Source organism: Corvus hawaiiensis, chromosome 22 (assembly GCF_020740725.1).
Source record: "Corvus hawaiiensis isolate bCorHaw1 chromosome 22, bCorHaw1.pri.cur, whole genome shotgun sequence".
NCBI lineage: Eukaryota > Metazoa > Chordata > Aves > Passeriformes > Corvidae > Corvus > Corvus hawaiiensis.
Genome location: NC_063234.1, coordinates 1,076,171 through 1,088,031, shown reverse-complemented (window position 1 = coordinate 1,088,031; position 11,861 = coordinate 1,076,171). Strand labels below are relative to the sequence as shown.

Genomic DNA, 11,861 nt, shown 5'->3' with positions numbered 1-11,861 from the left:
CAGAGCATAGAAACAGCTCCTTTTCCAACATTTACATATCACAAATTTGAGGGCAGAGATATTATATATATAACCTAATTTTCTAAGGTTAAAGCAAATCATGTGAAGGATTCTCCATCAACCACACCAAATCTGTGCCAGGCTGTTCAACATTTCTGCTTTTTTCAAAACAGAGGGCGGCACAATGATATAACAAATTAAATTTAATTTCCCCTTGCTGGATCCTCAAACACACAAGTGCCAATTCCTCAGAGGAATTTAGTGCACTCCTTACACACGACTGCCCCACACCCAGCCCAAGGGCTGGCATGTGTCCCCCAGGACGTGTCAGTCAGGACACCAGGAACACATCACCTCAGGTCATCGGCTGCTTGGTCACAGAACTGAGCTGGCTGAGGACATTTCCCTTTCCTTGGGACAAGAGGAGGACTTGGCAGCATCAGGTTTTCGGCTGGGTTTGATTTTAAACGTCTTTTCTGGCCTTAACAGTTCTGTGATTCTCAGATCAGCATCAAAGCAGGAATCCCTGTATTTGTTTTCCTGCTGAACAGATCATGTCAGGCCAAACACAGCTGGGTCACATCTCAGTGCTGGAGAGTGCTTCCTTCTCCTCCTGCTTGCCTAGGGGGAAGGAATCTTTAAGCTCTTTGTCTTCCTGAATCTCCACTTTGTTCCTCTTGGCCATGATCCTGTTGATTTCCATGAAGGTTTTATTCTTGGTCTCAGGAACAATAAAGAAGATGTAAATCATGGTGGAGAGGCAGATGCCACAGAAGATGAGGAAGCTGTAGGGCCCCAGCCCAGCCTAGGGCAGTGACAAGAGAGAGAAGGGATCAGGGCAACATTCCAGGTGGGAATTACCTGCTCTGGACACGCAGGACCCTGCACTGGCTACAGAAAATGCAGCTCATAGTTTGAGCTGAACGACTCAAAGTTGGGGTGGGTGTAGATTCTGTCTTCTCAAACCACCAGCACGGGTTTATTGGGAACTGACTGGGAAAGGAGGGTGAGGGTCTGCTCCACAAATCAAACCCAACTCAGCAGCTCCCTTTGCACAGGTTAAAGTCAGGGACTGCAGCAGTTTATGGGTCACTTCCTGAGGGCAGTGTGAACTGGGCACCCAGATTTCAGAAGCTAAAATTGTCCCCCCAAGGCACATCCTGCAGTGGGAGATGGGGAATTTGTCATCTTTTCCACGCTCCTGAGCTCAGGATGAGACATTTACCTGGCAAAGAAACTGCTTTCTTTCAAAGCCTGTGCAACAGCCAGGTGTGATAAGAAAATGCTGATGAACATCAGTCTCTTGCCCTTAACACAATCCCACACACAGGTTCTGGGAACCAAGGAGTGCGCTTACAGCTCCTCAAAGCCCCTCTGTAAGAGCACAGGGGTGAAGAGGCCGATTTTCAGATGAGGTTTTGCCCTGTGGTTGGTTCTTACCTCCATGTAGAGGAACAGCAGCCCCACGGTGAAGTTGCTCAGCCAGTGCACAGAGCCCCCCACCATGAACGCCGCGGGCCGGGACGACTGCAGGAACATCTCCGTGATCATCACAGCAGGAATGGGACCTGCAGGGCAGCTGCAGGTGAGGAAATCCCAAAGGCAATCCCCTCACTTGGAATTGCTAATCAGACAGCTCATTTTAGTGGCAAACAGTGGTTTCTAACTACCAGTGTTTAGAAGCACTCAGCAAATTAAACAAAGATTAAATTCAAAGAAAACAGCGGGGCAGTGAAATGACTTGCATGGGGCATGGCCACACAGAGATGAAATTCAGCCTCCCTGCATGAGCTCCACAAAGGTTTTGGTTTGAAACTGAACATACCACTTGGCTTTACTCGGCTTGTGGGGGAGACTGGGCAGGCTGTGGGTACTTACTGGGGCCAATGGCGTGTCCAATGATGTAGATGATGACACAGGCTATGCTGAGGTAGGACATCCAGGAGATAGTGGTCTGCAGGGATTGAATCACAGGTTAGACGCGGTTCCTGTCTGAACATCACCAGCACACTCGAGGCACTGCTCCCAGTAAGATGTGAGGGCATTCTGAAGGCAGTGCCACCCTCCAGTGCCAGGTGTGTCCACGATCAGACAACAGAAATCCCAGCCTGGGTATGATCCTTGCTGCCAAAGGGATGCAACAGGGACTATGAACGTGACATCCTGGAAGGAGCATTCAGGCAAGCAGGATCACAGCTTTTCCTGGCTTTTCTCTTGGTAGATACACAGGTACAGAGACCTTTCATATTGTCCCCTCCTCCCCAGGGTGTAGAACCACCCTCAAAATATTCCAATGGCCTGCTCCCTGGGGAGTCCAGAAATCATGGCTGGGACCACCTGAGCCATTCAGACACACCTGGAGATTGAGAGCCAGGGTTAACACTGCAGAGGAGGCAGAGCACAGCACAAAGCCAGCCAGGAGAAGGATCCTCCTCCCCAGGGATTCCACAATGAAAACCTGGAAGAGACAGGAGAGGGATGACACCAGGGGCTCAGCACTTGCTGCAGATGTTTTCATCCACGGGCACCACAGGACATCTGTCGTGGAAAGCATCTCCCAGCAAATAACTCTCTACTGAAAGGTTTTGGGACGAGATGATCTTTAAGGTCCCTTCCAGCCCAAACCATTCTGTGACTGTAGGATTCCATGAGCACAACCTAATTTAAACAGGGGCAGGGGAGACTGCACAAGTCTGAACTCAGAGAGCCCCAGCACAAACTTACAGCAAGCAAAGTCATGACGACATTGATGGCACCTATGGACACCGTGACGTACTGAATGCTGCTGCTGTCCACTCCTGCTGACTCGAAGATTCTGTCTGCGTAGTAGAAGACCTGCAGCAGAACCACAGCTGTGTCTATACGTGGCCAGAGGCAGAACATGGGAACCCCCTTCTGGCTGCTTTAAATCCTGGCACTGGTGCACAGAAGCCTGAGGACTGAATTAGTCCCTTTCTGGAGACACTGGTGTTTGGACGTGGGCACAAGCACTTCACTCTAAAAGCATTCCAATCATCCTTAACAGGGCAGCTTGACCCTGTACCTCGTCCATGGATTTGGTACTGGCCAGGGTCAACCCACGCCACACTGGGTGTGTCCTGGGTGAAGAGGCACTCCCAGGTTTGTCTCCTGGGTCAGCACTGCCCCCATCAGCCCCTCTGCAGCCCCACCCCTTTGTTTGTACCCCCCTGGCCTTCCCCACTCACCGCATTGACCCCCGAGAGCTGCTGCCCCATCATCATGACGATGATGGAGATGAGCTGCCACCTCAGGCCCCTGAAGGTGCACAGGCTGAGCACAGAGAACTGCCCCTCCTCCTTCTCTGACCGGTCCTCTTGGTACATCTCCTCTATCTCATCATCCACGTCCTCCCAGCCCCTCAACCTCTGCAGAGCTGGTGGGAAGAGCACAGGGAGTTGTGAGCCCCAGGTTTACAGAGAGCTGTCCTGCTTCAGACCAGAGCAGAGCAATGTGTGACCCTGGGCAGCAGTGCTTCCGTGGTGGGAACCCGGGGATCCACACATGCAGGGAAAGGAGCAGTGTTCCAAGAATTCCACCCCCCAGCAACACGTCAGTGGAGAATCTCACACTCTCTTGCTGTCAGCCACGTCCCACAGTCAGATCCATCCCACCCCACCTCGCCTTCCAAGGAAGGATGGACCGTACCTCTCCGTGCCTGCTCTTCGTTGCCCTTTTGGATGAGCAGGTACCTGGGGCTCTCGGGGAAAAAGGGCAATGTCAGGAGCTGAAGCAGGGATGGGATCCCAGTGAGCCCCAGCAGCACAGGCCACCCTGCAGAAAGGACACGAGACATCAGCTGAGAGAAATCCTCCCCCTGTGGAGCCCATAGAGAGGCCCTGAGCCGGAGCTTTACCTTTAGCATTGCCAAGGATGCTGTTGAGACCAAGGATCTGAGCTGCAAGGATGCCAATGGTGATGAAGAGCTGTGGGACCACCCCAATAGCACCTCTCAGGTTTTTGGGGGACATTTCTCCAAGGAACATGGGAACCACATTGGAAGCCAGACCTAGCAGTTAAGAGAGCGGTGTTAGACATGCAGCTCTGATTTCCCGTGGGGGCAAAAGAGATTCCTGATGAACCACAGGACATGCAGAAACTTCACACTCAAACCTTTCTGCTTTGAGTGCCTGGATAACCAACTGCTGGGCAGCAAAGCATTTTTGGAGTCTGACAGAGTTAGCGGGAGCCTGCCTTGCCTACAGAGCCAGCAGATGATTTGGGGGCTCCCAGTGTTTATCCTCCTAAAAGCAGCTTTCTCCCAGCAGGGTCTGCCAGGAGCAGCACAAGACACACAAAGAAAAATGTTGCTGCTTCAGATTTGGAAACAAACTCCAAGTGTAAGAGAGGAACTTTTGCTTCCTCTAAAACAAGAGGAGAAATCAGCATCCAAACACGCTGACGTGAAAGTGGAAGGAAATGACTTTGTGTTGGCTTTTAAAAATTCCCTGCTCAGTAACGCAGTGCTGAGAGCTTTGCTGGTCGGAGGTGGCTTGCAGGTGGCTTGCTGGAATAGGTATTTATGCTCTAATAAGGACACCAGCGACATGGGTTATTTTGAGGAACGTTCTAGGGCTGCCCACAGTGACCCCAGCGAGCTACCAGCTCCTGTGCTTACGCTGTAAATCCTGGCAGCCCCCAAATTCCTGGAATCAAATGACCACGGGAGACTCTTATCTGACATTTCTAGAGTTCCTAGGCTTCAGGAGCCAGGGGTTACAAAGGTAATCAGGCTGATATTTGAAAGCTAAAAGGCCTAAAAAGCACAGAAACAAGTGCCACCAATGCTGGAGGGTGACACTTGGATCCTCCCAGATCCTCCCCAGGCACAACATCCACAGTTCAAGTGAGGTCAGCCTGAGAAGGACAAGTCAGGACAGCCAGGCTGGATTTGTTTGTGGGTTATAAATAACTGGAAAGAGGGATCACATTTAACAAGACCCTTAACGTTTATTCCAAGCTCCAGTGCTGAGAGCTGCTGCCAGGTTTGAGAGTCAAAAGCCAAAATAAAACCATTGGACTAAAAAAAAATGGAAAACAAGAAACTGGCTTGGGAAAGCAATTTGATCTGTACATGCAGCAATTACCATTGGTGAGCTAAGGCAGGAAATTTATCTCTACAGGCTACCCCAGCTCATTAACAAACCATGGAGTGTGCCAGCCTCGCCAGCCCAAAGCCAGATAATTGAGTGTAAATGCTCTCAGGACCCTCATAGACCTGGCTCTGCTGGGGTACCCAGCATGGTTCTGTTTGTTCCCTGTTACCGTAGCTCCAATAAAGCCACACCAGCAACACACAGATGTCCTTGGCTTCCCTCTGTCTCTGTGGCTCTGAGCCCTTTGCTCTCCCTTTTAACATGTCTTTTCTCCTGCAGAAGGAACAGTCAGTTCCAGGACTGGATTATTGGACCTGGCAATGATTTTGATGGATTATTCTGGTTATGTTAAAAAGGAAAAAAGTAGACTATCTGCTTTGTCTGGGAAAACAGGTTATCCTCAGCAGGTTTGCTGGCTGTGGGAGCTGCAGTGCCCAGCAGATGTTTATTGCTGCATTTACAGACACACATCTCCTCCCTGCAGCTTCAATCCCAGTCCCAGGGCCGTTATCTCCCCAAGATCTTTAGTACTTCTGCACCACTGCTAAAGCACAGCCTTGTCATGCAGATCCTAAAGTGTGCTACCTGTGAAAGCATCTGCTGGGAGAATGAAACACTTTTACAGAGCCCAGGGAATATTTATTGCTCTCCCTTTACCATCCACTTACCAGCAAATACTCCCATGACAACACGGGAAAGGATGATTACTTCAAAGGTTTTTGCTAGCTCTGAGGTTCCCATGAGGATTGCAGCAGCGATGGAAAAGAGGTTATTTATCAGCAAAGTGCCCTTTCTGCAAAGTAGCAGGAAAGGAGACAGAGTCAGCAGGGTGTTTCTAAGTTGCAGATAGATCCCCTCTGTGTCCTGCTGTCCAAAACCCAAACAAATCATCATCCCAAACACTGAGCAAGGAGAGAAAATGGCAATTGTCACATTTTTCCTGCAGGCAACGAAGGCTTCCAGGAAGAAGAGAAGTTTCTCAGGAAACCTGAGCAGCAGATCTGGGCCTGAGCTGGGATCCCAGGACTTTCCTCCCTGCTCTGCCTGGCTCAGTGCCCAGCCCACAGCCTGGCCTTGGCCATACCAGAACCACATAAATTCCTTTACACTGGGGGGACAACGCTTGTGGCTGAGCCCAGCAATCCACCCTCATCCCACCTGCTTTAGCCTCAAGGGGTGTGTGGCAATGTCATGCTCCTGAAGGGCTGGGCAAGGTGGAGTCACCACGGGATGAATCTTATCTGATCCCAAATCGTGGGGCAGGACCTCGGGCACGGCTCCCACTTACCGGCCACAGTTGTTGACCAGAGGCCACACCATGAGGGACCCGAACAGGCCACCCAGGGGAAACATGGACACGGTGAGGGACCAGAGCAGCGTCTGGAAGCTGCTGTCCATGGGCACTCCAGTCCTGTCCAGGTAGGTTCTGTTGTAAAAGTCTTGCATGTACTGGAATGAAACACAAAGCGTGTTTAGAGCAATAAATACAATTTCGTGCTGTAAAAGCCAGATAACAAATGCCATAAAGCTCTAAACTACTGTCTTGATAAAAAAAAAAAACAGGTGGGGTGAGCTGGGAAATGAATGCAAGAGAGGGATGGAGAAGGCTGGGCTGGGTAACTGTTCCTACAGGGTGTCCTGCCCTATAGGATGTGCCTGGTTCCCAGAGGCGGAGGCACCCCATGGCTCATCTGTCCCAGACACAAAGAGGGGACGGGCCCCTGCCCACAAACACCCACAAAGTACATTTTGGGTACGTAATGCTACATCTGCCTTGCCCTGCTCTGACCCTGCTCCCAAGCACAACCCACCGGGGCAGGAGAGTTGATCACAGACACGTTGTAGCCGTACTGGAAGGAAGATCCAAATGCAGAAATCAGAGCTACCAGGGCCAGGGAAAGTGTCATTTTCTGTGGAGGGAAAGAAAAAAGCATAACCACCACCTTAGAAGTGGGTCTGGCTTTTAGGCATTAATAACATTCAATAAAAACAAAGAAATACCCAAAGTCTTGCTTTCTGTGTTTTTCCCTTCATTTTACTGCATATAAAAGCCCAGTGGGTAGTTTTCATTACAACTCATTTTGTTCTGCTTGATATGCCCACAGTCATTACAGTCATTCACTCTGCTTTGCTGGTATTGATGAATCATTTGGATGATTAATTTTTTTTCAAGTCATCATTCTTAAAAAGCCACCCCGCAGGGAAAAAAAGTTGTTTGCAATTATTCTTTTTCCAACATGCAAATTGGGTAGTGGAACAACACAGGATATTGGCACAGGAAAGCTTTAAAAAGAAGTGATTTTGCATCAAGTGGCAAAATCCCTTTCCTGTTCATTTCTTCTTCCTCTGCATTTTGGGATAGAGCTATTTATGGATCTAATTGATTGCCACTGAAGCCAATTAGAACTTCTCCAAGCAGCTCACGGAGGCCTTGGTTGAGGGGTACAAGAGCTTTGCACTTGAGCAGAGGAGGGGAATTGCCATCTGGAGCGGGATCAAACCCCGCTGTGGGCACCCATTCCCAGCGTTACAAACAGCTCAAACAACTCCCTTTGCACAACAGTTTAGTTGCTGTTCAGCCCCCAGGCTGTGTTGACAGAGCTGGGTTGTTGGGGTTTTGTCTGGCTGGGTTTTATAGCTCACTAATGCATCTCGTTGCTGCTACATCAATAAAGTCACTTTCCATTTTCATCTCGTTTGCTGCCACCGTCACCAGCCTTAATGTCTGCGAGGTTTTCCATCCCAGCACTCAGCTCAGGTCCCACATGAGGACTCTGTCATTTCCCTAATTGAACATTTGTCCAAAAAGCTGCTGGTGCTTCTTTCTATTCCTCAGAATCTCTGGCAGTTCAGCTCCAGGGATCTGCAAAGTTTAAGGTGTTACAGGAGATCGAAATTCAAGTTGATCTCACACAAAGGATCAGGGGGAAGCTGAGGCTTCCAGGTCCATTTTCTAGGAGTACACTGCTGACATTCTCTCACTGGTGATGAAAAGCAGCTGCCTTGCTCCCAGTTAACCTAATCCCAGGAGCTCAAAAGAGCCACTGGTGTTATTGACATCCAGCACCTTCAGGAAAACCTCTGGCATCCCCGAGCAGCGCGTTGTGCAAGACTCCCCAAACACTGCTGTGAAAGGCAGCCCCATCCAGGAGCATCTGCAGCCTAAAGCTGATTAGAAAGTAGGAAAGAAAACTCACACACAGAAGGGGAAAGTGACACAGAAGTTACAGGGTAGGAGAGCTGCAGGCAGGCACCAGACTCGGTGCAACACCGCGTGCAGACAGACACAAACTGGGCTCAGGAACAGAAACATTTCTGCTCTCCCAAAAGACCGTGGTCTTTTCCTCTCTTTACAGGTACCCACAGGTCTTTTCCTCTCTTTACAGGTACCCACAGGTCTCCAATGCTTATTCTGTATCCCTGTGGGAGACTCAGGTTGGAAGAAGGCAGCGATAATACTCACCCCCTTTGCACCTTCAGTGCCCTCGGAGCCCTCCTGCTTCTCTCCTTTCAGCTTCATTTTGGTGTTTGAATCTCAGATGCTGAGCACAGGTTCTTCCAGCCGAGGCAGCCACGGCAGGGGATGGAAACGCCCTGCACGGAAAAACAAACCCCTTCTGCTGATACACGGAAAGACTCCACTACTGGAATAAGCAGTAAAGTAGGTATATTTATTCCAGCGCTGGGATGCATGGGGGGATAGCTCCTCCGAAGTCATGTGTGCCGACACCTGCATTGAGCTTGGTGTAGATCGGGTTACAAGCTCCATGTTCGTTAAGTTTCCCAAAACAGCTATACATATTCATTACCTGGCCCCGCCTAGCATTACAATGAGCCCAAAAGTCATTTACATCCACGTTGTGCTTGTGAAGTGTCGTCTGGTGGTCGTGGGCAGGGGTCTTCCTCAGATGAAGTAAAGGGTCTTCCTCATTCTGAACTGTTCACCTTGCTTCCCTGCACAACTGGCCCAAGTCCAAACTTTAAGGCTGGTTTAAGTTAGTTTTAGGTTAAAACCAGGATTTTTGGTCAAGATTCCTTCCCTTTATCAATAGTGTTATACCTTCTCATCCTGCTTTGGTAGGCACAGTAAGTGTTGAGCAAGCTGTATGCATTGCTTCTAACAAACTGCTTCCTAGCAAATCATTTAACCTCGGCTTCCCCCCCTCCCCTGATCCACTGTGACTCTTCCAAACACATCCAATCACCCTCAGGCGCTACCGGCGGGGTAAGGCACTGTGCCTCATCGTTCCCTTCCTCTGCCTGACTCTCCCCTGTCTTCAACTCATTTTTCTTTCAAGTCTGTTGCCAGTGCCAGATGTTCTTTATCAGATCCTGTCTCAAAGAGAGGTGCTGCCCAGCTCCAGGGGGCACAGGCTCACCTGTCCAACCAGACGGGGCAGACTTATCACCAAAGTCGCTAAAATGAGCCCATTTCCCCCGATATCTCTGCAAGGACAAGGTGAGTCTACAGAGCTGCAGCTCCTGGGCAACCGTGGATGGCACAACTGGAGATGCTGCCCAGCAACTGCGGCATCAGGGAACACAGGGAGCAGCCCTGGCAACAGAGAGAGTGTTTGCCCTGAGCCCCAGCACTGCAGCTGAGCCCCACCAACCCCCCTGCAGCCACAAATTCACAAATCCATCTGCTCTTGTCCTACCTCGCACGGACCAGCTGGTTCAGGCGCTCCTGCGCTTCTCAGAGCTCATCCTCCCAGAGCCGGGTTTTTGACAGCCTCTCCTCCAAAGCACTTTGGTTCCTTTCCCTCCTCAAGCACAAGATGCACCACGTGCTGCTGGTTCAGTATTAACCTCCTCTGTTATGGGCTTGCTTTAACAGCCCAAGACCTTGTTAATCATCCACTACAACTCCTAGGGTTTATCAGAGAGTTGCAAAGTTCACAGATATCCCCAGCAGCCGGAGAAACTGGAACCAAACCTGCTGTTTATTGGCTGTGTAACTTTAACAAAAGGCATCCTCTTGAGCAGCAGCTCCTTTCCACGTGTCCTGCTCACGTTCTCTGGCTGGCTGCAGCATTCCTTCCTCCACGTGGAAGCACTGTGCTCCAAAGCAGGAAGAAGAACAGAGCCCCGCTGCTCTCAGGGTGGTGGAATTTAGTCCTCAGACTTCTTGGCGTTTCTCTTTTATTGCATTTGTTTTTAGTGAACAGCCTGAAGGACACTGTTCCCAGGTGTCTTAATGGGGATCACACCTCAAGGACGCTCCTGTGTCACAGCTGCTGAGCCCACAGCTCACTCAGCAACTCCTGTTGTCCTCACCTTTGCAGACCATCAGCCAAGAGGGAAAATTCTGCCCCAGAGATGGGGAAAATGCAAAGAGTACAAATTTCCATCATGGAGTGCCACGTATCAACCTCTGGGAGCTCTGGGCAGAACGACAGCTGCTCTGACACTCAGTAAAGACAGGGAAGGAGAATTCTCTGCCACGGTCTTCTGTGACCGATAGGTAAAGCTCTGTCCAGGGAAGGCCTGGTAAAATCATGGCTCTGTTACTTAGCCTGAGTAGAAATGGGCTGAGGGAGAGTGACTCAGCTGGGATAGAGGAAGGCAGGCACGCTGGCTGCGTGAATGCCTCGTGCCCGCACCGTGGTGTGTGGTGGTTGGTTAAATTCGGTTTGTTGTGCCTTAACACTGTGTAAACTGGCAACCGACTAACAGCATAAAAAGGCCGGGTTTTTGCAAATAAAAGTCCTCCTTTGCACCTGCCTGGGGACTCCTCGCTGCTCCCTGGTGTTACAGTCTTTAAAGTCTGTTCCTGAACTTGAAGAAATAATCTTGAAACATACAGGAATCAAAGAGAACACATGTTTGTCATCCAAGACCCTTCGTTAGAGTAAATATTTGCTTATGGCAGCAGAACAGTTTGAATATTTTCCAGACGCAGCAAGAACCTGATAAAAACAACTGCAAGGTTGTAGTTGGCACTGGGATGATGTTGGAAGAGGTCGATGAAGGGGCAGGATAGTAAATCAGCTTCTTGGATTTTCAAAGCAATTGCAGGGGCATGATATCTTCAGCAGTTGGGATCCTGTTGGACTTGGGCAAAGGACAGAGCCAGGAACAAGCAAAAAGCTGATTTTACAGGCATTTTACAAGCACATTTTCCATTTCAGCTACAGCAGGTATCAAGGTTCTTACATCTGCTCTTCACCCCAGCCCGTGCTGGTCTGGAGACTTTAACTCCGCTCTGGTGTCACCCACCTCATGGTAAGAGTTCCCCTTTATTTATTTATTTACTCTCAGCCTAATGGTCTGTGCTCAAGGCTGGATCCTATGAAACCCTGATATCTTTGGGGGAAAAAGATGATTAAGAGGGCAAGCTTAGTTTCCAGGACAGTAAATCTGCTGGAGAACATTAGTGGTGAGCTCTAAACGGGGATGTTTGAGCAGGAGCTGGCAGCCAGCCATGCTGCAGAGTGTTCATTGCAACTCCCACCCTGAGGAGGCAGCCCACAGAACATGTCCACGAGTGACATCAGCACCTTCTCACCTGCATTTTGGGAAGGAATCGCATGCTCAGGCAAGGCCAATTCAATACTCTGGGCCCCTGAGCTACAACGGGCCTTGGGGTGAAACAAGGATTTAAGGAATAAATTATCTGCCTGAAAGTAAGTGATAAACAGACACTGCTTTATCAGCGGTACAAATGGCTCCCAATCAAATAAGGAGGAGGCAGATTTGGCAGTCTGATCCCCCAGCAACAGGAAAGGGCCGGATCCATATGGACTG

At 49.9% G+C, this 11,861-nt stretch overlaps 1 protein-coding gene across 2 annotated transcripts; it reads right to left on the bottom strand.

Moving 5' to 3' along the window:
• Window positions 1-188: 188 nt before the first annotated feature.
• LOC125337103 (solute carrier family 2, facilitated glucose transporter member 5-like) lies at window positions 189-11,859 on the bottom strand. Of its 2 annotated transcripts, none has more exons than XM_048326432.1 (13): window positions 9,773-11,859; window positions 8,578-8,708; window positions 6,926-7,024; window positions 6,403-6,563; window positions 5,783-5,907; window positions 3,875-4,027; window positions 3,667-3,792; window positions 3,207-3,394; window positions 2,725-2,835; window positions 2,357-2,458; window positions 1,879-1,954; window positions 1,441-1,568; window positions 189-805 (listed from the first exon to the last, which is right to left on the bottom strand). In XM_048326432.1, exons 2-13 carry the CDS (start codon window positions 8,632-8,634, stop codon window positions 578-580), a joined length of 1,554 nt encoding a protein of 517 aa, XP_048182389.1. In that variant the 5' UTR covers window positions 8,635-8,708; window positions 9,773-11,859; the 3' UTR covers window positions 189-577. The 2 variants fall into 2 exon arrangements, with proteins under 2 accessions (XP_048182389.1, XP_048182390.1); XM_048326433.1 differs by lacking the exon at window positions 9,773-11,859 and adding an exon at window positions 9,494-9,659.
• Between the last annotated feature and the right edge of the window lie 2 nt (window positions 11,860-11,861).

Excerpts from the sequence above, each read along its gene's own strand:
- LOC125337103 (XM_048326432.1), bottom strand. The coding sequence starts at position 8,634 with ATGAAGCTGAAAGGAGAGAAGCAGGAGGGCTCCGAGGGCACTGAAGGT. Across the intron at positions 5,908-6,402 it reads CTGGTCAACAACTGTGGCCG|AAAGGGCACTTTGCTGATAA; the intron begins GTAAGTGGGAGC and ends GCTACTTTGCAG. Across the intron at positions 4,028-5,782 it reads TGTCATGGGAGTATTTGCTG|GTCTGGCTTCCAATGTGGTT; the intron begins GTAAGTGGATGG and ends CTTAACTGCTAG.